Here is a 23,919-nt window from a genome sequence, read left to right as displayed (position 1 = left end):
GGGAGGTTAAGCGTGGCCCGGTGGAGGAACTGGGTGGAGTCCGTGAGAAGCTTCCCCTCTAGGGGTGGGGGTCCCTCAGCTCAGCAGGGTCAGGGAAAAATCAGGAAGGACATGGAGGAGAGACGGGGGGTGGGCAGAGAAGGAGCACCCCACCCCTGTGCACACTGCAAGGCAGGAGGGGATGGGTTCCTGGGGCCCCCGGCACCTGAGCAGCCCTGGAACCTGGGCTTGTAGGCCACCCCCAACCCGGAACTCCTGGGAGGGGCCGAGGAGGTTGCTGATGGGGGTGATGCCTCCTTCCTCCGCCCGCCTCCCCTTCCTGGGCAGGGTCCATATGGTGTTCCCAGAGAGCCATATTGAGCCCAGCGACACCTCCTCTGCCTTCCTAGGACAGCTGAGAGCCGCCCCCCATCCCCACAGGCCGGCCTGGAGGCCACCACTCTGCCCCCCAGCCCCCGGTGGGGTCCTGCTTCTCCTGGGGGCCGGGCAGGGGGCACTGCCCTTTGGAGCCAATGTCCTCTGCGATTTGGGGGAAGGGTCTGAATTTGATTATTCTAAGATTCCGTACGTTTAAATACAAGTTTCTAGGCTAGGAAATGCTTTGATTCCGTAATTATAAATTTCAGGACCTCTAATGGGAAGGGCTGCCATCTCTCAGTGGGCTCCAGGTATCTAGAATGAGCCAGGCTGCCCAGGCCTCTGATCCAGCCGCCGGCCCTCTGGGGGAGACCCTGTGGCACTGGGAGGGAAGGTTCTGGAACACAGCTGATGTGCGTGGTGATGGTTCAGGCTTCCGGCTCTGCCAAGGCCTTATTTGGAGGAGTTTCCGCTGTGCGTGGGGTGGGCGGCTCGCACGTTCACCAGCTATTCGGAGATGTTCCTCCCTCCTGATTATTTTTAGGACCTGACAAGATACTCCAGAGCCCGCTGCTTCCGACACCTTGAGAAGCGCCAAGTCACAGACTGCTGGCCCTGGAAGGGCTCTCAGCCGGCACCTGTGGGGAAACTGAGGCCCAGACGGGGACGGTCTGAGGCAGGACCAGGAGCGGGCCTGGTGGCCAGGCACCCTGGGAGGAGTCTCACCTGTCTCCCGGTCCCTTCAGGGGCTGCTCTGAGCTGAGCCGGCCAGAGACACAGAATACCGGGCGGGCAGAGGTGTGCTGCTCCGGGTCTTCAGAGGGGCCTACACCATCACTGCAGGGGTCTGAGAGCCCCCCGGGGCCACAGGGAGCAGGCTGCAGAGCAGGGCTGTGGTGGAGGCCCACTGGCCCCTCCCACTTATTCACTCCCAGGTCTGGGCCTCCAGGGAGGTGCTCGGCCCTCCCCGGGACAATGCCTCAGAGCCAAGAAGCTTGTGGGGCTCTAGCAGGGCTGGGGAGATGGCGCCGGTCCGAAGAGGCTGCCTGGTCCCTCCTGACCCTGCTCACATCCCAGGGGGGTGAGCAGCTGGAGGGGTGCGGGCAGTGCCTGGGTGAGACACCAGCTGCTCTGTCACCTCAGGGCACTTCAGAACCCCGTGCCAGGGGCCCTCCAGGCCCTGCACTCCAGACACAGGCCCAGGCCTCTCCAGGCCCTGCACTCCCCCTCCAGGCCCAGGCCTCTCCAGGCCCTGCACTCCCCCTCCAGGCCCAGGCCTCTCCAGGCCCTGCACTCCCCCTCCAGGCCCAGGCCTCTCCAGGCCCTGCACTCCCATGCACATGCCTACCCTGCTTCCAGTTTCAGGACAGATCATAAGGAGCTGGGGGTCGGGGCAGCAGGGCTGAAAAGGGAACTCCTGGCTAGTGGAAGGTTTTGGAACAAATTCTGGAGTAGGACGCACACTATGCAATTGCTCCTCTGGAGTTGAGCCCTCTGGGAAGCAGGGCCTGGGGAGGTGGGTGGGCCCAGCGGGAGGGTCTGGCCTTTATCCTGAATGAGACCAAGAGAGGTTAGGGGATGGCCCCACTAAATGGTCATGATGCAGCCCAGACAGTGGTGGTGGTGGGGGCGGGGGAGGTCAGTCAGGATGGAGAAGGGGAAGAGGGAGAACTGAAGAGCAGAGTCTGCTGAGGGGAACAGGGGCCTTCACGTTGCAGCCCAAGGCATTCAGGTTAGACTCGAGGAAGGACTTCCTGACAGCAAGCTCTATTACTGCTGGACTGGGGCCAGGGAAGTGGGGTGAGAGAGGTGGTTGTGAAGGGCCTTGCCAGAAAGAGCCTCTGGCCTGCCTAGAGACAAAGCCAGTTGGTGCAGGGGGGAGGAAACCTTCTTAGGCTTCCTTCCCCTTCTGGCATTGTTTGTGTCGGCGACAGGAAGGCGAATGAGCAGATAGGAGTTAGGTGCGAAGGAGCTTCCTCCACATCTCAGGAGTGTGGGTGCTGACGAGACGCACAGTGCCTGGGTGGCTGCCACTCCTGTCTGCTCCACCTCCAGGTGACTCAGAGACTCTAGTCATTGTCCTTATGTATCCTTTCTTCCATCTACCCATCCATCCCCCATCCATCCACCATCCATCCATCCACCATCCATCCACCATCCATCCATCTACCATCCATCCATCCCCCATCCATCCACCATCCATCCATCCACCATCCATCCATCTACCATCCATCCATCCCCCATCCATCCACCCACTCATCCATCCATCCATTCATCTACCCATTCATCCATCCACATGCCCATCTATCCATCCATTCATCACTATCCATCCATCCCCATTCATCCATCCATTCATCCATCCATCTATCCATCTATCCACCCATCCATCCTTCCACCCATCCATCCTCCAGATGCTCCCAGTTTATAAGAGTGAGGAACAGAGTAAGCTGGCAAGATAATTTCCAAGCCTATAAGCACCATCATTACAACAGATATTGTGGTGGCTGCTGTCTTGGGCATCACCAGCACCCAAAATCACTCTCCAGCACCATCACCATCACCACCATCATCATCATTATCACCACCATCATCACCACCATCACCATCATTACCACTATCACTGTCGCAACCATCACCACCATTATCACCATCAGCACTACTGTCACCATCATTATCATCATCATCATCACAACCACCAATATCTCCAGCCCCAGATCTGTCCACAAAACTGTCACCACCACCTTTGGCCCCCACAGTGCTCCTGCCAGTCACAGTGCCTCCACCATTCTCAGCCCTGCAGTTCTCCCTAGGGCAGGTGCTGCTGATGGTGACAGATGGAGGGTGTCAGAGGAGATGGTCTCAGCTTCACCAGTGACAAGTTGCTGAGGAGAGTGGCACTTATACAAGGAGGCCAAGAAAATAGAGTAAACACAAGGCCCCTGAAGATCTTTCTGGCAAACTGTTCAGCCCTGGACTCCACAGGAAAGAAGTAGCTTCGGGTGGGGGGAGTGGCAGATGGACGTGCCACTGGTGCCCACAGGAAAGCAACCCATTGTGGGGAGGGTCAGGGAATTTGAGGTGGGGGAGCTGGGTTGCGGGTACAGCCTTGCTCTCGATGCCTGTGGGACACCAGCTACCCTGAGTCTGGATGCCCTCACCTACAGACAGAATCATGGTCCCTGCCTTGCTCAGTGTCAGGAGCACATCACTCCGAGCAGCTGGATGAAGCAGAGAGGGAAACCAGCAGAAGTTTGGGAAGAGGCACCTGTTCCAGCTTGGAGCATCTCCGTGGCCTGTGGCCCAAAGCACTGCCCAGCACAGGGCTCACCACAAGAAGGTGCCTGGGGCAGACGCAAGCAGGGCTCAAGGCTTGATGAATCTCCTGGGATGATCCCTGGCCAGCTTCCTGCTCTGAGAGATGGGGAAGAGAGCAATTTCTGTGATGCGTCATTGTGAGAGGTCACGGAGTATTGAACAGCTGTGAACACTGGGGCCGGGCAGGACATGGGCTATAGCCTCTCCTGGCACAGACATGGCCTTCTGGGAGGGCGGACCACAGTGAAGGAGAAACAGGACTCTGGCTGCGACTTAGTCTTCACCATGGGGACACTGAGCCCTGCCCCTGATCACACGTTGAGCCCTGACCTTGGCCACACTCTGAGCCCTGATTCCGGCCACAGGCTGAACCCTTATTCTGGTCACAGGCTAATCCCTGACCTGGTCACACTGTGTGTCTGACCCCAGCGGCTCACACTGTCCTGAGTTGCTCCTGCTCCTGGTCACTCTGTGTGTCTGACCCCAGCGGCTCACGCTGACCTGAGTTGCTTCCTTCGTATGCAGGGTTGTGTGGCTTGGGTCCCTTCTTGTCATTTGTTTTGTTTTGTTGCAGCTTCTCCTGTCACTGGGTGTGAATATGGGGCCAGGAGGTCAGGGAGCTGGCCAAGAACCTGCTCTGGCCACTCCACAAGGATGGGGTGATCTCAGTGGAAGCCCCACCTCCAGAACCTGCCCCAGGCTCTGTGCTGCCTTCTGCAGGGGGGGAGCTGGGCACTCAGCGCTTTCTCTGCCTGCTCCCAGGGGCCTCCCAGCTTCTTTCCATAACAGGATGAGGAAGGGACCACAGTCCACAGCCTCTCTTCTGAAACCCTGGTGCCAGGTGGGATCTGTCCAGGTTAAGAAAGGTGTGATGTGTGTGACATTTCACTTAGTATCCTGGGAGGGGCTTAATAAAGTGCATCAGCATCTCTGCTGCAGAACATACGCGTGTGTGCGTGCAGCGGTTCAAAGGAGCTTTAGATATATAGTGTGACTCGGTTTCCATCAGGTTTTGTTGTCCAGTCTCGTCAAAACATTCTGGTTTTCTGGGGTGCTCAGATCCACGGCTCAGGGACTGTGCTTCTCAACTGCTGGAACCCGATGACTTTGCACCATCTCTCCTCCGGGCTACTGCAGACACACCACCCCGTTCCCGGTCATCCGCTCAACGTCCACCCACTCAATGCAGTCATGGCCACGTGTGACCATCTGTGATCACCCATGGTCACTGGGGTCACTGCACCCTCCAAGCACCTTCCCCGTCCCGCCCTCTCTGCTGGTGAGGACTCTGGGGTCGGGAGTGACAGGGCACAGTTGAGGCTGCAGGGGCGAGGGGGTGCCAGGCTGTAGCCGCCTCTGCAGCTTGGCACGCATTGCTCTCCAGGCCCAGGCTCTGCGCAGCGTTTTCTCCCAGTCCTGGGGCCCTGCGCACAGTCTGAGGGGGGCCCCTCCTTCCCCGCTATTGTCCCTGCCAGCCTTGTGGCTTCCCCCAACTAGGCTCCCTTTCGGGGCTCAGGCTGCCCCCTGCTGGAGACACAGAGGGAGGCAGGACATGCATCTCAAAGCTCCTGGGGCAGGAGGAGGGTGCGCGGAAGCAGGGTCCTCCTTCTGGGCGGGAGATGGAGGGCCCAGGGGTGTTCACATGTGCTCCCCATGCCCCCCCTGGACAGATGGGGCCCAGGCCTGGAGACAGGAAGTGCCCCAGCAATGAAGAGGGGACCCAGAACTGTGCCTGCCCCAGGCCAGAGGCAGGAGCAGAGGAAGGCAGAGCCCCAGGTGAGCGGGAAGGAGGTGGGAGCACTGAGACGGAGGATTCCTCCCTCCCTTGGTGTCCCTGCCCCCACATGCATTTCCACTGTGTCAGACTGTTTTAAAGAATTGGTGCGTTCATGCTGTCCCTCCTGAAAATGACTCAAGGAACAAGGGGAGTGAAATGTGTCCCCACCATGGGGCCTAAGAGCTGTGTGAAGCTCATGTGCTGAGAAGGGTTGGGGGGAGCCAAGGGCACCAGCACTTGGTGTTCCCTGAATGTTCCCAGAGCCCCAGGGAGAGGGGATGCCTTGGGAGCCACGTGACCGCTGGCCTGGGAGTCCAGCGCCCAGACGTCCAGGCCCATGGCAAGGCAGGAGCTGCAGGGCCCACCTGGCCTCCACAGTCCTCCTGGCCCAGGGATGCAGGGACACCAAGGCCAGGCAGAGGACTTCACCCCAGCAGCCAGGGCTGGGTCAGGGCCCCAGGCCACACAGAGGGAGGCCACACAGAGAGGAGATGGGTTTTTAATTCTTTTTATTGAAGAAAAGAAAAGGAGAGAAAAAATAGATTCCCCCCTGCTTCTTCCTGGAGGGGACTCAGTCCTGCCCCTGGGGGCCATGAGGGTCGGAGGGCTGTGCTCTCCACCTGGGTCTAGGAGGGGCCTAGGGCCCTGGAAGGTGTGGGGAGCTGGCTGCTTCCCGAGGGATGGGGGTGTTTAAAAAACGGTGCCAGGCCGGCCGGGCCAAGCAGGCTGGTCCTCCGCAGCAGGAGCTCAGGTGGGCACCCTGGGACGCTGGCCGCACTGGGCCTGTCCACGGTCCACAGCCGTCCGCCCATCTGCCCGCTGGGCCTCGGCCCGAGGAGGGCAGAGTCTGAGGCACCTTCGGCCTCTGGTGCCCTGTGCCCGCTGGCCGGGCCGCCTCCTGTCCTGCACCTGGCTCTGGTCCCAGCACTGCGGGCCCTGTGCCTGGCCGCCGTCCGAGCGCCCTGAGGCCGGGGTGCGGGCCTGGCCCGCCGCCCGCGAGCGTGTCTGTGCCCGTCTGCGGCAGGAGCGGGCGGAGCAGCATCCCTCCTCCATGGCCCGGTGCGTGGCCGCCGCCCACCCGCTCAGACCTCGGTCTGGAGGTCGATGATGTCCTGGCCCACCAGCGGGATCGTGGCACCCGACCTCTCCCACTCCACGCTGCGAAGCTCCAGCGGCGACGGCTGCAGCGGCTCCAGCTCCTTCTTCACCCACGTGGGCGTCCCGTGGGCTTTCCGGAGGCTCTCCCAGGGCCTCTTGTTGGGCGTCTGCTGCTTTTCTGGCTGCTGGGTGGCCCGGTGGTGCAGGAGGGGTGGGGCCCGGAGGGAGAGCCATGAGCCCGAGGAGTGGGGGGGAAGAGGCAGACACCAATCAGTGAGGAAGGGATGGGAGGTGGGGGACAGGGGACAGGGGACAGGGGACAGGATGAGGCTTTCAGGACAAGAGCCCGGAAGAGAGCTGGGCAGCGGCACGCACAGATCCTTTCCCCAGTCTTGGCAAAGGTTGCGAACCCCACGGTCGGGTTAGGCTGTGGGGGCCCTGCCCGGGATTGGCTCCACCCCAATCCAGACCCCTGGCCCCAGGAGCAGGCTCGTGACCGCTCAGCTCCCAGCATGGCCACGGCCTCCAGAGTCCGGCGTGGCAGGGTCAGGCCAGCCCTCAGGGACTGGCGAATGAATGAATGAATGAATGGATGAAGTGGGCAAATCCAGGGAAGAAGGGAGACGGCGGCCTGACCTAAGGGCTCTCCCCACCCCGCCCCTCCCTGCCCTCCAGACCTTGCTGTCCGGGCCCAGCACCTCCTTGTCCTTCTCTGCCGCGTGCTGTAGCTTCCGGTTCAGGTCCTGGAACATGTCTTGATGCCGCTTCCGGGTGTGCATGATCTTCTGCAGGCGGGGTCTGGGCAGTGAGTCCTGGGCCAGGAGGAGGGCATGGCCCATCCTGCCTGCCCCGCCCGTCCCCTGGCTGCCAGGGAGCTGCCTGGCCCTGTGGGAGCTCAGAGCACATCTGGCCCTAAGTGTCTGGGGGAGGGGGGCACCAGGACTCACCTCAAAGTCCAGTTCTGCATACCGCGACTTCCGCCGCTGCAGGGAGAAGGGGTTTGTGAACATTCGCCAAGGGTCCCTAAAATCTCCTGACAAGTCCACGCCTCTCCCTGCCTGAGACTGTGGGCATCAGGGACTCGCTCACCCCATGCCCGCCTTCAGGGACCAGGCCAGACCCGGGGGACATGCCTGGGGGTGCACTGAGGCAGCTCCTCCAGCTATGCGCTGGGTGCCAGCGAGCAGCACCAGGGCTGGGCTGGTGTGTCCGGCTCGCCTGCCCGGGACACACTCCCCAGGATCAAGGAGACCTGAACTTGGGGCCACATGGCTGGGTCCCCCGACAGAGAACTCAGGGACACAGGGCAGCATCACCAGAGGCCAGGAGCCAGGTGCTGGGAGCATATCCTGTGGGGATGGGCTCCCCAAAAACCACATCCTACAGGCTGACTGAGGCCGGGTCAGCTGCAGGCTCCAGGCTGACCTAGGCAGGTACATGCTGCCAGGCTGCCCCAAGGGCTGGACTAGCGACTGTGCGAGGTGCAGGTCCTGCTCCGTGGGTCCAGACTGTGGGTCCCTGAGCCCCTTTGAAACGGGGTGAGACCACCCTGCCAAGCCTAGGGTGGGGACTACATGACAGACACACTCAGCACACCCAGCAGGGCCAGGGGTTGGGGGTGTAGCTAGGGGGCAGAGCCAGCCCGCCCCGCTGACGGCGTGGGGGTCCCACCCAGCAGGGGTGACCCAGCTGCTGCAGCCCTGCCCTCGCTGGCTGGGGTGCGGCCCACCCCTGCCCCCCTCACCTCCAGGGAGCTCACAGACAAGGTGGCGACATTCTCGTTCTTGGTGCTGGGCCCCGTGCTGGGTCCCGGATGGGCGGCAGGCTCCCCGGGCTCCCCCAGGCTGGGGGGTGCCGGCTCCAGATTGGGCGGTGGGGGCAGGGGCTGCTGGGGAGGTGGGGGCGGTGGGGGCGGAGGCGGTGGGGGCTGGGCAGGGGGTGCCTCGGGGGGCCCGCCGCTGGGGGGCTGGCGGGAGGGTGGGCTGCGGGCGGGGAGGCTGGCCTCGGGGGCCGTGCTGAGGTGGATGAGGCGGGTCTGCGGCATCTGGTCAATGTGAATGCTGTACTTGGGCTCCTCCTTGGGCTTGGGCCGCAGCGTGGCCGTGGCTGTGGGCAGGATCACGTAGCTCGTGTCCAGAGCCTTCTCCTGGGCCCGGCTCAGCTCCGAGTCCAGCTTCTTGAAGATGTCCCCGTCACCGACGAAGGAGGACTTGGGCGCCTTGTCCCTCTTGAGGGTCAGTGAGTGGTTGGGGAAGTCGGGCAGGGGCCCGCCGGGGTAGCGGGGTGAGCCGTGCAGGTGCAGCTTGGACACGTTGGCCGGCAGGCTGTTGAAATTGGTGGGCGGCCCCTTGGCATGGGCCAGCTTCAGCTTCTCCTCCTCGGGCAGAGACGGCCGCTTCAGTGTGCCCGTGATGGTGGCAGTGCGGCAGGCCGCGATGTCCTTGTTCAGCACTGCAGGGGCCGCAGGGGAGACGGTGGGGACAGGTGTGGGGGTGAGGATGGTGTAGGACGGTCCCCAGCAGGAGAGGGGCCCGGTCTGCCCTGCGAGGCTGCCACCTCCTGGGAGACCCCGGCCAGGTCCTGCTGGGTCCCGATCAGGGGGCCGACTGCAGGTACCACCCTACCCAAGCCTGTCGCTACGGCCCCGAGGGTTCCTGTGTCCTCAGATGAGGCTGCCACACAGGGTGGCCCTCTCCACCGGCCCCAAGAAGACAAATGGCTGTCACCCACACACTGCCCTCCCCGGCGCTGAGAAGAGCAGGCGAGGGCGGACTTGACTCCCAGAAGCACAGGGGCACAGGCAGAATGGTCTGTTCTTGTGGCAGAGCCCAGCCGGCCCTCCAGTGCTCCCATTGCCCATGGCCCTGGGCCTGGTGTGGTTGGGGGGCAGTGTGGGGGAGCCCAGTGGTACTGAGTGCAGCTGCGAGGCCCTGGCCCTCTGTCACAGCCCCTTCTGCATCGCTGCCCCTGGGGCCTCCCAGCCTCCTCACTCTGCCCTGAGGGCCGCCTGGTCCCTGGAGAGAGGTCCCCACACCCAGACACTTCTGATTCTGTCTCTGGTCAACTGCAAGGGGCCCAGCCGCCCTGACCTCTGAGTGGGGCTCCAGTTTGCCCCCGACTTCCTGCCAGTGAATCCAGCCCCTACTGGCTGGCGGAGAGCCCCAAGCTGACCCTGACCCAGCCGCCTGCCCCTGACGGAGGAGTGCCCACCCTCCACACCCCTCCTTTCTCCAAGCCCCAGTCTCCAAAGATCCAGACCCCGGGGCCCTTCCTGGGAAGCCTGGCCTGCCCCGTGTCCTGCCCCGTGCAGGCTGGCAGATGGTTACCCACCACGGCAAGCCAGCCCTGGGTGCCTGTGTTCACCAGCTGCTCCCTTCAGCCACCTTGCCAGACACACGGGCCCCAGGGTCACCAATGCCCCCTGAGCTGCCTAGCCAGGGGTCACTCACTCTCCCAAACACAGGCTTCCCCATCCCCCTCAGAGCTCAGCAGGCCACGCTCCTGGCCCGGTCCTCTCCTCCACCCTCTGGACAGCAACACCCTGTGCCCATCTTCAGCCCCGCCCCTCCCCTCGTCCCTACCGAAGAGTGACCCGTCATCCGCCCCGTCAGACCCACATGCCCCACCCAGACAGCCACAGCACTCTCGGGACACACGTCCCCAAGGCTGCCCCACCCCGCACAGACCCTGGGGCTCCCGACCTCCCACACACCTCACACTTTGCTCCCCACAAGGCAGAACGAGCGCCTGGCACGTGAGGGGTCTGTGTGCCTCCCTCGCATGTACCCACCTCGGGGCAGAATAAAAGCCAAGCTCCCCCCAGGCCCAGGCCCCTTGCTGGCACCCCGCCCACCCTCCCCCTCTGAGGAAGCTCCCAGGCGCTCAGCACCAGCTGCTCATGGCGCATCCACCAGCTGCACGTGATCCAGAAGGCGCCGTAGCCAGCGCATGAATGAGGGAATCAGGGGCTCAGAGAGGCCCACATACACCCAAGCCACCTGAGGCCCCCAAGTCCTGGGGTCACCCCTCTGAGAGGCTGTGGGACTGGTTCACAGGAGACCCCAAGGGGGCAGAAGGTGCTTTTTGTCCAGCTCCCATTCAGCCCAGCCCCGAAGTCACCTCCTCCAGGAAGTCCTCCTGGGGCCCAACTGGCACCAGCACACACTCCCCACCTGGGGCTGGCCCAGCTCCTCTGCCAGGGCTGTCTCTAGAGAAGGTGCTCTTCAAATATCTAAATGACCAGAGAAGCATGGTCCATTGGCCTCTCCACAGCTCAGAAAGCCACTGCCTGTCACTGCCTCAGGACCTGGTTCACAGAACAGTGGTGGGGACAGAAACAGACCCTCGCAGTCTGATGCTTGGGGATGGGCGGCGGAGCTTCCTTTATTGGGCAGTCATTCCTTTTTTGCACTTGGTTCCAGGAAGCTCAGCACCGGCCGAGGGCTCCATGGTGGGTCCTTCTCCCCGCCTTTCTCTTGCTCCCCATTGTCCCCCTAGCCTGAAAGCCCCACTCACTTCTCCCCCTGCTGGGACTGGCAATGAGGAAATGAAGGTGGCACAGAACACAGGTGCTAGAGTGGGGCGGGCAGGAGGTGGGTGGGGGGAGGGGCACTAGGGTGGGGCTATGCTCCTCGCTGGGGCCACGACGGACGAAGAGAAGATGCCAGGAGGGCAGGGGAGGCAGCCAGGGGCTCCACAGGCACCGCTCAGCAGGAATGCCAGGGCAGTGTTCTGGAAGCTTCTGATCATGCCCCATGGACCCTCCTTTGGCCTCGGGGAGTGGGCGGGGGTGGGAGGCATGGCGGCCAAGGTCGCTGCCCTGGCTGGGCCCCCAGGGCAGGTCCCCTGGGTCTGGGTGGGCCTGACGGTGTGGCTGGGTGTGGGTGGGGGCGGCAGGAGTGGACAGGGATGGGTGATGTGGGTGATGCACAGGCGGAGGCATGGAGTGGGGCCGTGCAGGGGGCTGGGCTGGTACCGTCCTCTCACCTGTCGGGCGCTCACCTGATCTACAGGCCAGATCCACGTCCTTCTCGAAGTCGGTCTGTAGGACAGAGACAACAGGGCAGGGTGAGCGCCTCTGGGAGCGGGGGTGTGTGCACGCGTGCACAGACTGCTCGGGAGGGCCACGGTGCTCCTGCTGCCCCGAGGAACCCCTGTCCCTGTCCACAGCCCAGTGCCCCACGTGGGCGCCCATGCCTCCCCATGCACCTGCCTGTGTGGTGGGCGTTTGTGTCTCTGGGTGGATGCGTGTTTGAGTGTGAGTATGCGTGCGTGTTTGTGGATATGTCTGTGTATAAGTGGGTGAATTTGTGCCCCTGTGTTTGCGTGTGGATTCAGGTGTTTGTAAACGTGAGAGAATGCGTCTGAGTGCTTTGTGCATGTACGTGTGTATATTTCTGTATGTGGCTCTGTGTGTTTCTGAGGTTGTGTGCGTGCACGCATGTGTGTGTGAGACTGTGAGGCACACATGTGTGCTCTCTCCAAGGCATCTGGGAGCTGATGACCTCCTGCTTCCTCTGGTCTCATCTCTCCCCGCAGGCCTCGGGAATGGCTCTGGGCCTGAGGCACCAGAAATCTCCCCCTTGGTCCCCCACATCCCTCCAAGGGGGCCCCATCCAGGGTCTGGGGAGGGAGAGGCGGTGGGGGGCGGTGAACACGCAATTCAGGGGCAAGGCCGGCATCTACCACCCTCAGGCAGCCACACCAAGCTGACAGTCAGCTGGGGAGGCAGGAGTGGGCGGCCCAGGCCCACCCTCAGGGAGCTCAGGACCCGCCCAGGCCTGGGGCTGTCCTTCTCCAGGGGCCCTGGGGCTCCAGGGGACAGGACCGCCCTTCACTGAAAACCTGGAGGTTTCTTCCCTGCAAATGCAGGGGTTGAGTTGGCTGGAGACAACAAAATCTTTCCCCTGGCATCAGAGGTCAGGCCAGGAGAAACGCTGGGGGAGGGGGAAGCTGTGTCCCAAAGTGACAAGCCAGCCACTGGTTGACACCTGCTCCCTGGCTGATGGAGACACTGAGGCATGGAGCCGTGAGGGGCCTGCCTGGACGTCACCCGAGAGCCGAAGTGGCCGTCTCTCACCCGGGGCTGGACATGCCATCTGCTGAGGCCCTGCCTGTGAGCTTCAAAACCACCGTGAGGTGGCTGGGCACCCCGGGACCGAGGGAGCACCTCCCACGTGCCAGCCGTGCAGAGTTCACCAGGGGCGTAGCCTGAGCCCAGAAAGGTGGCACGATGGGGCAAGAGTCAAGGAGGGCTCCCTGGAGGAGGGGACCCACGGGAGTGCGCAGGGTGGGCAACACCTGGGGTGCAAGCTTGTGTGAAGGACACAGGGGCAGGGGCAAGACCAGCACAGCTGCGGGTTCTGCTCAGGACCAGGCCAGGGTGTGGATGTTGTCCTGAGGCCTGGAAGGTGGAGAAGAGGGCCTGGCTCCACCCCGTGTGCCAGCCCCTGGGTGCTGAGGCAGGAGGTCTAGTGACGGGTGTGGGTGGGAGTAGACTTGGTGACTAGGAGCCCACCATGGTCCTGGCTGAGCCCCAGGGGCACAGGGGCTGCAGGAGGAAGATGCTAAGGTCGAGGTGTGAAGAGTTGAGGCTCCACAGGGGGCTGTTGGGGGCCCTTACGTAGGAACCGCCACTCGGGCCACCCTCCCAGGGCCTGTGCGTGTCCTGGGAACGCTGTGCTGTAAAGAGGACAGGCCACAGGCACAGATGCAGGCACAGGCAGGGGCGGGGGTGCAGAACACAGGGCTGAGGACACCAGGACGGGCAGGGGGAGGGCAGAGAGCCCAGAGAGGGTGAAGGCAGGATGGCCAGGGGCCACAAGGGAGGGTCACCCTGCAGGGGCTGAGGACCGGGCAGCACCCAGGGAGCACCAGGGAGGCAGCAGGTGAGAATATGTGGGGTAGAGGCAGGGGACGGGCAGGCTAGGCTGGACCCCTAGGTGGCAGCTGAGCAGGATATTCCTGGGTGGGGATGGAGGGCACTGAGGGTGGGCCTGGGAGGGGTAAGGATGGGGACCTTGAGATGAGGGCTGGGATGCTCAGAGGGTGGTATCCAGCCAGACGGGCACTGCTGCCAGCGGAGGTGAGTGTGGGGTGGATGCCAGCCTCTGCTGAGACCTCCAAACTCATCAGCTCAGGCCTTCCCAGCTGGTAACCCCGGACTAGGGGTTCCACTTGGTGAGCCTCAGTTTCCCCAACTGCACACTGGGTTTAGAGCTCCTCTCAGCAGGGCTGCTGGGGCCTAGGGGAGCTTGGGGCACGGTGAGGGCCTGGAGGCACCCGGCGGGGGTACGAGGCAGGTGGGGCCCTGAGTCCTACCATGAGCTGGGCGTGGCCGTTCTGGAAGGAGCCCCCTGAGTCCCCGTTGCCCTCCTCCTGCCGGTCAACCACACGGCATTTCACAGCGTCCTGGACCTGGGGAGGGAGAGCCGAGCACCTCAGTGGCAGCCACGCCCCAACCCTGCGCCAGCGCCAGATCAGATGAGCAGCACCTGTGGCGGGGCGGGCGTCTTGGGGAAGGGCAGGGCCCGTCAACAGAAGGCCTCCTCACAGGGCCACCTCTGGTCTGCAGAGTCATGACCCACTGGGTGGAGAAGGGGAAACGAGACGCCAGGAGGGGAAGAGCCTACCCCTCTCCTGTCTGAGATTCTCTCTACCGAGCTCCCAGACACCGAGAGCTGCTGCAGGTCCTCGGGCCAGAGTCTGCTTGTGAGAACCTGCCCTGACCTGCAGCGGGCCAAAGATGTCCCTGGACCTGGCCTGCATCTCTAGCAGCTTCAACGTCATTGCCTCCACTGAGCCAGTGGAAAGCCTGGCCCTCACTGCCCTGGGAGTGTGGGGTGCTGTGCCAGGGACCCTGAGCCCGGCCCCTCCCTGGAGCCACCCCACTGGGAACGGCACACTCTGTCAAGGGGGATTTCACCCTTCACGGCCACCCACTCTTCAGGGGGGACAGTGGTGAGGATGGCAGCGGACTCTGTAGCAGGGGCTACAGGGGAAGACCAGCGGCCAGCAGAGCTTATGCACAGGGAGCTCCCAAGGAGGTAAAGACTGGTTATCCGGGAGACATCATCTAGCAATGCCAACTGTCCCTCCCGTGGGGCTGGCAGCCACCTCCTGCGGGCTGCTCTGGGCAGCACACTGACACTCCGGTGGTAACAGCGTATAAAGGGAATCCTTGGGGGTGGTGGCGGGCATGAAAGCTCAGAGGGCTTCCTGGAGGAGGCATCCAAACAGAAGTTGGCAGAGGCAGAAAGAGGGCAAGCTGGGGCTCCTGGCTTCCAGGCACCCACCTACCCACCCACTCAACCATGGACCTGTGGCCCCGTTCCCTCACCTAGTGCTCTGCTTCATGCTGCTGGGGGGCTGAGCACACCCAGCGCACCCCTCTCATCAGGCAGATGGGGACTGAGGCCCAAAGCGGGCAAGAGAATTGTCCATAGCCACACTGCTGGTCAGAAGCAGGGCCAGGCCTGGAAGCCAGGGTCTCAATGGCTTCCGCCCCCCAGACACCAGCTAAGGACTCCAGGCCGCCACAGCAGGTGTGCTTTCCTGCCATCCTCTCCCTCACGGACCTGCCCCGCAAAGGCCTACTGGGCACCTACCGTGTGCCCGGTCCCACAGGCAGGTAGGGAAGGGCTCTCTGTGGGCAAGCAGAGCAGCTGGGGCTCCCCAAGTCCCTCTGGTACCCTCTCCAGGAACTCCCGAGCCAGCCTCAGCCCAGGAGGCCCCGGCTTCATGGGCAGACGAGGGACTGACTTGCCCACCTGCAGGAGTGTCCCAGGCCACAGGGCCGGCTGGGCTGCCCGGCATGGCCTCCACCGGGCCCAGCCTCCTCAGCATGTCCGCAGCCCTGGCCACCACCCCCAAGGCTGAGGACCTGGGTAGGCAAGGCCCCTTGCTACCAGGACCGGGCGGAAGCCCTCTCTGGGCAGGACCTTGAAGGCCCGCAGCACGGAGCCCACACGCAGGGGCTGGGAGCTCACTGGGGGCTTCGGGGAAGTCTGGGCCTGCTGTCCTCTGTCCCCACCCACCATAGGAGCATGCTGGGTCCCCTCCTTCCCCGACCCCATGTGCCAACCATGAGGCTTCTTGCACATCTGAGACCCCCAGTGCCAGCCCTCTACTCCAGGTGGCCCTGGGCTCTGCCTCCCTGGAGCCCCTCCTCTCCGCTGTCTCCTTTGCAGCTCCCGTCACCGGTCAGTTGGTCCTTGGGGATTTGCCTAATTGTTTGAGAAATCTCTCCAATTTCCGTCTTTTCTATTTTGTGAGATATTTTGCCTCCATTTTCCTCCTACTGAGCTTTGAGCTGCTCTCTGTTTTTAATTTCCACAAAGCTCTTTTTGTTCCTTTTTCATAGGCTACTGTTCTTGTTTCACAGAAGCCAGGTGCTGGGGGCCAGGAGTGTGGCCTCAGAGAAGAACCGCCTGGCCTCAAATCCCAGCCATGGTGATGAGCTGCTGTGATGAGCTTCCTGGAGCTGTCCTGTCTGTGGAACGGAGCAGATGGCACCTGCTTTAGGAGCTGTCATGAAATTCACTAACACGAGTTCATTGCTGGGACCAGGGCCCAGCCCATGTGGCGCTCACCAGGGTGAGCGACTTCTCCCAGGTGAGGATAAGGAGGGGTCAGTGAGGTTTCTCCTTCCTGGGCTGCCTCTGTCCCCACGCTGTTTTCCCGCTTGTCTGGTTGGGTTGCAACTCCAACAGGAGCTCTGCTGTCCTCATCAGGAGCTGCTGGGATATAAGAGTGGAGCACTGCCCGGTTGGTGGTTGACTGGTACGGGAGACGTTTCACTGCTGTACATCAGAACTCTGGCTCTTCCTCCTGTCTTTCCTCGAAGTCAGATTGCCTTGAGAGGGGTGTTCGCACCTCCCCGCAGAGGTCTGGGTCTGGGAGGCCTGTGCTGACACGTGACCCAGGCTCAGCACATCCACTTCCCCCACTTGTTTCCAGGCGGCACCCCCATCTTCAGCTGTGCCGGCTGACCCAGGCCAGAGCCCCTCTGTTCACTCTGCCCAGAGAGTGAGGCCCAGGCCGGGGATGCCAAGAGGGCAGCCCTGCCCTTCCAGGCTGGAATGGAAATTGCCACCTGAGGCTGGAAAACCAGGCCTCCCACGCCTGATCTTCCTGTGGCAGCCAGAGATCCTGGGGAGGGGGCGGGCCCCACTCCTGCCACTCTGTCTGGCTCCCTGCAGCTGGCCGAGGCCTGGGCTGTCTCCAGTCAGCTGGGACCGCACCTCTCATCCTGCTTCCCCGCCTGCCAGCTCCCCTGCTGTCGGCTTCTCCCGTATTCTTCATCCTTGGGAACCTGTGTGCTTTTCAACAGCCCCTCTGCCGCCTCTCCAGCGGGACCCAGGAAGAGGGAGGTGGCCGCCCCACTCCTGGGCCTTCCGCCCTCCTGGCGCTGATCTGGAAGCAGGTGTCCTAGTCCACCCAGGTCGACATGCATGCTTTCCCACATTCCAGCCTCCGCAAGAGCATCCCAATCGTGGCCACCAGCCAGGCGGTAGTTGGGATGTAGTTTGGTGAAAACCTTCTAGTGACACCTTCTGGAAAGATCCAGAAAACGCCGGAAGCAGGAGTCTCTATTGCCCTGGAAGCTGTCTACTTCTGCTGCCAGCTTCCTCGCTCCTGTAGGCCCCTTGAGAATGGGGGCCCCATGTGCCTTCGTCCCCCACGCCCCCAAGCCAGTGCGGGCGCAGAGCATCCTTGGGAAGGTGCTGCACTGCCTGGGCGGCTCCCAGGGAGAGTGGGGTGGACACACTCACCTGCAGGCCCCGCTCTGTGGACCACCGAGGCCTGCAGATGTGTCAGGGTCATGGATGCTGCGCCTACCCGCAATCTCCCTGCCGAGGTCCTCGGGGAAGGAGGAGGCCACTCGGCAGCCCCAGGACCCTGCAGGAGCCCGGCCCGACAGAGACTGCCCCACCCACCTCTCTACGGAGGATACAGTGCACCATGACGATGACGAAGCCCTCCAGCGAGTCGAAGACGGCGAAGAGGATCTGGAAGAGGGCGGAGCGGCGGTCGGTGACGGCGAGCACGGCCGACATCCAGGTCAGCGCCAGCAGCGGCAGCACCACGCAGGAGCTCCACAGGGAGGCCCTGGGGATGGAGGGCGTCAGTGCTGCCGTCCCCGCCCCTGCCCCCAAGACACCCTGCCCTGAACCCTGCACCTCCAGGCCTTGGTGGCGACCCAGCCCTAAGTCCCCGTCTCTGTCTCCGGGGGCCTGGGCCAAGCAGCACTTCCTATCTGGGCTGAGTCTCCCGAGGGGTCCACCACTGCCCAGGCTGCGTCTGCACCCTCTCTCCTCCCCAGGGCTCCCTCAATCCTGTCCCGCACGCTGCCCCTCCCCTCTCAAGCCCTTCCACTAGGCTGGGGAGGAGCCCACCGTCAACACTGAGGTCCCAGCACCCCCTCCCCAAGCCCAAGGTCTCTGAGGGGACCCAAGGACTCAAGAGGGAGGTCCTGAGAAGCTGGGCAAGGGGGAAGGGCTCTTTGGGGAAGATCCAGGTTCCTGACAGTCTAGGAGGTGACAGGGGAGGCAAGACAGGCTGGAGGGGATGGGCTGTCTGGTGTGGGGTGGGCCAAGGAGGATCCCCTGGTCCAGGACCCTCAGACAGCCCACAGGCCCCAGGCGAGGGGTCCAGGCCCTGAAGGGCCGAGCAAGATGGCCATGGTGGGGAGAGGAGGGTGGAGCCCAGAACTCAGAGACCTGGAGAGAGAGAAGCTTAGAGGAAGTGAGACAGAGGACAGACGGACGGCCAAGGCCAGCAGGGGAGGAGCAGAGGAGAGACAGACACAGACGGCAACAGACAGACCGACAGGCGCCTCCTCCTCTTGGCGGGCCAGCTCCGCCCATGCCTCCTGAGCCCCAGCGGCCACCTGCCTGTAGACCCGTCCTGCTGCCTGTGCCCCTCAGTGCCACCCCCTCTCCCAGGAGGTCCTCCAGGAGCCTCACAGCAGCCCTCGCCCCTGCAGCCCAGCCTCGCTGCGAGCAGTGAAGGCCTGGGCCCCTCCCCACATCCACCCACTGGGTTCCGTGCGTGGCCTCTGAGCCTGTGCTCTCCTCCTCACAGTGGGGACACCAACCTGCTTCCCAGGGCTGTGGAACACAGACAGAGGCCAGCAGGACCCCGGCTGCGGTGAGTGCTCGGGAGGTGGCCCTGTGCCTGCCCGCAGGGGGCCGCACAGCCTGCAGGACTGTCATCACCACCCGGAATGGGTGCTGGCGCCAGCTTCCCTCCTTCCCTCCTCCTACACAGGGGGAGCTGGGGCAGGAGAACTGAATAGGGAGTAGGGGGCCCAGGTGTGGGGTCGGAATGCCAGGCAGGAGCTGGCACACCAGGGCTGGCAGGAGAGACGCTGGAATGACCTGGAGTCTGCCAGGACAAGGGCCTCCAAAACCGCACGCTCTGCTCCTCAGCCCTCTCCAGCGTGGCTTGGCCACCAATGCTGCTCCCACCCCTAGTGCGGGACACCTGTGCAGGGCCCAGCCCCCAAGGGATATCTGTGTCCTCATCTCTCAAGACCTCTCAGCAGGCACAGCCAGCCATGCCTGCCTCCTGGATGCTCTTCCTCCTCTCCTCCACCCGGCCCTCTACCCCAGGCCTCGGTCTGCTTTTCTTCAGTGATGCTGTCTGGCGGTGATCTGTCTGGCCCCAGCCTCAGGCATGACCACACACCCATGGCTAGGACACGTGCAGGCCCAGAGCCCGGAGCAGCATCAGGACAGAGGGCCTGGTCCTGCACAGCCAGCGCCTCCCGGGTCTCAGGGTACAGTGGCCCTGGCCACGCACCCGCCCCTCCTGCTCTTGGGCATAGGATGGGCTCTAACAGCCTCATGGGACTCCCTCTTCCCTGTACAACTTTGGAGTCTGCTAGAGGCCCCCAACCTCCTTCGCCCGTCCCCTGGCCCTGGAGAGCCTGCCCCCGCTCCCCCTGCACCCCCCGCCTGGGAACTTAGGTGTCTGGAGAGGCCTCCCTTGCCCATAACGGTGCTGCTCCCTCCAGGCTGCAGCAGCAGACAGGGCCCTGGCTGTCACTCACTGCTGTGTCCGTGCACCTGGCACAGAGCCTGTGACGAGGAGGCCCTCCATCAATATTCGCAGAGCCAAGGAAAGACTCACTGACACAGAGCAGGACCCCTCGGCTGGGGCCTCAGTTTTCCCATAGCGAAAAGCTGGAGAATCTCTCTTCTCCCTTCCAAAGCTGGTATTCTTTGAGCCGGGACCCTGGACTCCTCTCCTCACCCAAGTCCTAAGGGAGGAGGTGCGGGGCTTCCTCCCCACGGAGACTTCTTTGCCTGCTGTCAGTCACCCCTGCTGCTGCCCGTCAGGGGATACAGTGGTGCAGCTGGGTCTCCAGGCCTGACATTTATAGCCCGATCTGCTGCGGCTGGCAGGTGGCCTGGGGCCTGGGGACCCGTAAATTACCCCCACACAGCAGCTCAGCCTCTGCGGCTGGAAAACATTTCTGCAGAGCGCGGTGGGAAGGAAGCAGAAAGGTCCCGGGAGCTGCTGAAGGGGAGGCTGGGAGTGCCCAGCTGCACCGCGCCTGCTCCTGTCTGGAGAGGCAGGTGCCCGGGGTGCGGGGAGAGGCTCTGAGTGACTTCAAAGGGAACATCCTTCTGGCCCCCACTTCTCTCTGACGGAATGAGATGGGGTGGATCCCACAGCCCCCGCCGCATCCCTGGTGTTGAGACAAAGGAAGGGCAACACTAACCCCAAAGAACCGGAACTTCCCGGGGCCTGGCAGGCCAGTGTGGATGCTGCCCCAGCTCCAGGCTTGCTCCTCCCATCCAGGCTAGCCTCGCCCCAACTCACATCTGCACAGTGCCAGGGCCCACAGCTCTTAAAACCCTGGGCCCCTAGTGCCTGGCTCAGGGAGCAAAGTAGGAGGGTACAGGGTATGCACCTGGGGGTACCGCTCTCACCTTGGGTTGAGGGAGGCAGGGCATGGACAAGATGACCCCTCAGGCTGGAAAGCCCAACTGGCCCCACCCACCTGAGCCCATACCGCCCTGCCCTGTGCACAGCCGCTAAGGCTGCCCCAGGTCAGCAGAGCAGCCCCTGACCCTGAACCCTTCCTTCCCTGTTCCCTTGGCCCTGGCTGCCTCCTGCTCTCAGGCACACGTGTACACAGACACACACATGCATTCACACACTCACCTAAAAACACACTCCCACATACACAATGCTCACATGCTCATACACACACACGCACACACTTGCACACACAGGCACATGCCCAATTATATACACACTCACACTTATACACACACACTAACACAAAATAGGTTGCACTCACACACAGATGCACACTCACATGTACACACACCGGGTTGCACTCACACACATAGATGCACGCTCACAGGTACACACACAGATGCACGCTCACGTGTACGCACACATAGATGCATGCTCGCACATATGCACACATAGATGCATGCTCACACATATGCACAGCAGGTTGCGCTCACACACATAGATGCACGCTTACACGTATGCACACTGGGTTGCACTCACATAGATGCACACTCACACGTACACACACCAGGTTGCACTCACACACATAGATGCACGCTCACACACACACCGGGTTGCACTCACACAGATGCACACTCACAGGTACACACACAGATGCATGCTCACACATCTGCACACAGATGCACGCTCACACGTATGCACACCAGGTTGCACGCACACACATAGATGCATGCTCACACGTACACACACCGGGTTGCACTCACACAGATGCACGCTCACAGGTACACAGATGCATCCTCACACGTCCGCACACATAGATGCACGCTCACACGTATGCCCACTGGGTTGCACTCACACACATAGATGCATGCTCACACGTACGCACACCGGGTTGCACTCACACACATATATGCATGCTCACACATACGCACACAGATGCACGCTCACACACACATGTTGCACTCACACACATAGATGCATGCTCACAGGTACACACACAGATGCACACTCACAGGTACACAGATGCACACTCACACATAAACATATATAGATGTACGCTCACACATATGCACACTGGGTTGCACTCACACACACGCACGCTCACACATATGCACAGTGGGTTGCACTCACACACATAGATGCATGCTTGCACACATCAAGGCAAAATTCTTACACATGTACACACACTGGCACACTTGTGGCATCAGAGGTGGCACTGGCGGCAGAGAGCTCCACATTCAGTACACTTGAGCGCATGCCCAAGGGGGTACTGGGGCGGTTGGCTACAAGCGAAATTAAAAGCCTGAAACGAAAGCAAGTACACTCACATGTGCGTGCACACACACACACATTTGCACACACCTGGTCACGCTCTCTCACGAGTGCACACTCATGTACACTCACATATGCACACTCACACACACCTGGTGACATGCATACACACACACCCAGTGGCATGCATGCACTCACACACATGCACACACCTGGCCATGCTCTCACATGTGTGCTCACGTGCACTCACAGGGAGGGAGGCTTCCCATCAGGCAGGCCAGGGCCAGTCTCCTTGCCCCACCACAGAGCTGCGGGGGTGTCATGGGTGCAGACCCCTGCCCAGGCATCAGCCATCCTGGGTTCCATGCCAGCAGCACCAGGGGTGGGGGTGGAGGTTCAACTCCAGAACCAACAAACCACAGCTTGCAGCCTGGCACACACTCGGGCCCCAGAGGGATGGGACTGACCACCACTCCTTCCCTACCGCAGCACAGCCCACAGCTGCACTCCACCTGTGTCCAGGCCCGGCCCCACGCCCTGCACCCACAGTGCCTTGTGCTGCCAGGCCTAGAGCAGGCCTGTGGGGAGGATGGAAGGAGGAGCTGAGGGCAGTGGATGGCGTGGGCGGGAGTGGCCTAGAAACCCAGAGTGGACGGCAGAAAAGGAAGAAATGAAAGATAAACATAAAACAAACAGAAGGTGACTCAGAGCACAGAGCCCCAAGGGTGGGCCTAGGAGGGAGGTGGCAGCGAAGGCACTAACATGGCGTTACTGGTGGCGTCGGAGGTGGCGTCGGCGGCAGAGAGGACTCCACACTCGGCACACTTGAGGGCGCGCCCGAGGGGGTGCGGGGGCGGCTGACTGTAAGTGAAATTAAAAGGCTGAAACGAAAGCCAGCGCTCTGCTCTCGGAAACCAGGCGGGAGGGGCGGGGCCAAAGTGCAAAAGCCACTCAGGAGTCCAGCCTGGGCCCCGACAGGGACGGTCCTGGGGGCTCTCAGCCACCTCACGAACTCAGGCCTGGGGCGTGGGCGCTGTGGTGGGCAGGGCTGAGGGCGTGGGGGGAAGGCAGCGCGGGGTCCCTGTGCTCAGCTGAGGGTGGACCCTGCCTCCGTCTGCATAAAGTGGTAAAATTCCCAGAGGGAGGCCACTGCGCCTTCCTCTCCCCTTGCCATGTGTCTGCGAGGGAGCTGACCTGGGCAGGGACCTCGTGCAGGTCCTCGTGGCACGTGTATGCCTACGTGTGTGCCCATGCGTGTGGGTGTGCATGCACACGTAGACCGGTGTACCGGGCGCCCCTCCCCCCCAACCTCCATCCCATCTACGTGGGCAGCGAGACCTACACGGCCACACGGGCGAGTCTGGGTGCGCTCCTGGGCCGTGTGCACCTAACGCAGCTGGCCCCTGTGGCACGCACAGGGCGAGGTGGGCAGAGTGCAGGCCGCCTGGGCTTGGCTCTAGTGTGTGCCCACCTGGGCTGGAAGCTCAGCTCCACCAGCCACTCACCCTCCCTAAACCTCCATTTCTCAGCTGTAAGACGGGAATATAACCATAGAACCTGCCACAATGGTTATTCTAAGAAGCAAACAAAACATCCACCCTGGGTAAGCCCCTGAGATCACTGCTGCTTTTACGACGACCAGGTAGGGGCAGGCAGTCTGCCATGGTCAGACCCCAGATGTGTAGCCCTGGGGACACTCTTCTGAGTGTGACCGCTGTCTTGGGAGCAGTGTGGGACAGGGTGTTCCGGGGACAGGTGGGGCAAGGCCTTAGGCCTGTTCCCGCCTCCATTTCCCAGGCCAGGAGACAAAGCACCGGGACTCCCACCCAGAGTGACAGACCCCAGGGCCACGGCACACACTCAGCATCGGAGGCCAGCTCGGCTGGTTCCTAAACAGGACCAGAACCCACAGGCACCCAAGGGGAAGGCTTCCTGCAAGCGTCTGTTCACTGGGGACAGCAGGAGGGGCCAGGAAGAGAGACAGGAACAGAGAGAGAGAGACAGAGAGACACCAAGCATCCAAGCAAGACTGGCACGGAGGGGAGGGGCCCACACAGACACCAGCCAGGGCTGGATGACACAGAGCAGCAGGCAGAGGTGAGGGGTGG

The 23,919-nt window shown here is 62.4% G+C and overlaps 1 protein-coding gene across 5 annotated transcripts in view; it reads right to left on the bottom strand.

Annotated features, from left to right (window-relative positions):
• Positions 1 to 5,941: 5,941 nt before the first annotated feature.
• The window catches only part of ADGRB1 (adhesion G protein-coupled receptor B1), a 99,463-nt gene continuing 81,485 nt past the window's right edge, over positions 5,942 to 23,919 (bottom strand). For 2 of the 5 annotated variants that reach the window (XM_054498573.2, XM_054498574.2), the window contains 7 exons: positions 17,485 to 17,656; positions 13,868 to 13,963; positions 11,549 to 11,588; positions 8,292 to 8,998; positions 7,495 to 7,530; positions 7,225 to 7,332; positions 5,942 to 6,729 (listed from right to left, as the gene is read on the bottom strand). In XM_054498573.2, the coding sequence (XP_054354548.1) occupies positions 6,532 to 6,729; positions 7,225 to 7,332; positions 7,495 to 7,530; positions 8,292 to 8,998; positions 11,549 to 11,588; positions 13,868 to 13,963; positions 17,485 to 17,656 (1,357 nt within the window). In that variant the 3' untranslated portion in view covers positions 5,942 to 6,531. Of the gene's footprint in view, positions 6,733 to 7,224; positions 7,333 to 7,494; positions 7,531 to 8,291; positions 8,999 to 11,548; positions 11,589 to 13,867; positions 13,964 to 17,484; positions 17,657 to 22,573; positions 22,673 to 23,919 lie in introns of all 5 variants that reach the window. The other 3 variants (XM_063669159.1, XM_063669160.1, XM_054498572.2) reach the window with 3 other exon arrangements.

The sequence above is a fragment of the Pongo pygmaeus genome, chromosome 7 (genome assembly GCF_028885625.2).
Source record: "Pongo pygmaeus isolate AG05252 chromosome 7, NHGRI_mPonPyg2-v2.0_pri, whole genome shotgun sequence".
In the NCBI taxonomy this organism is placed as follows: domain Eukaryota; kingdom Metazoa; phylum Chordata; class Mammalia; order Primates; family Hominidae; genus Pongo; species Pongo pygmaeus.
The sequence above is the reverse complement of the archived record's forward strand: the minus strand, read 5'-3'. Positions and strand labels throughout refer to the sequence as shown.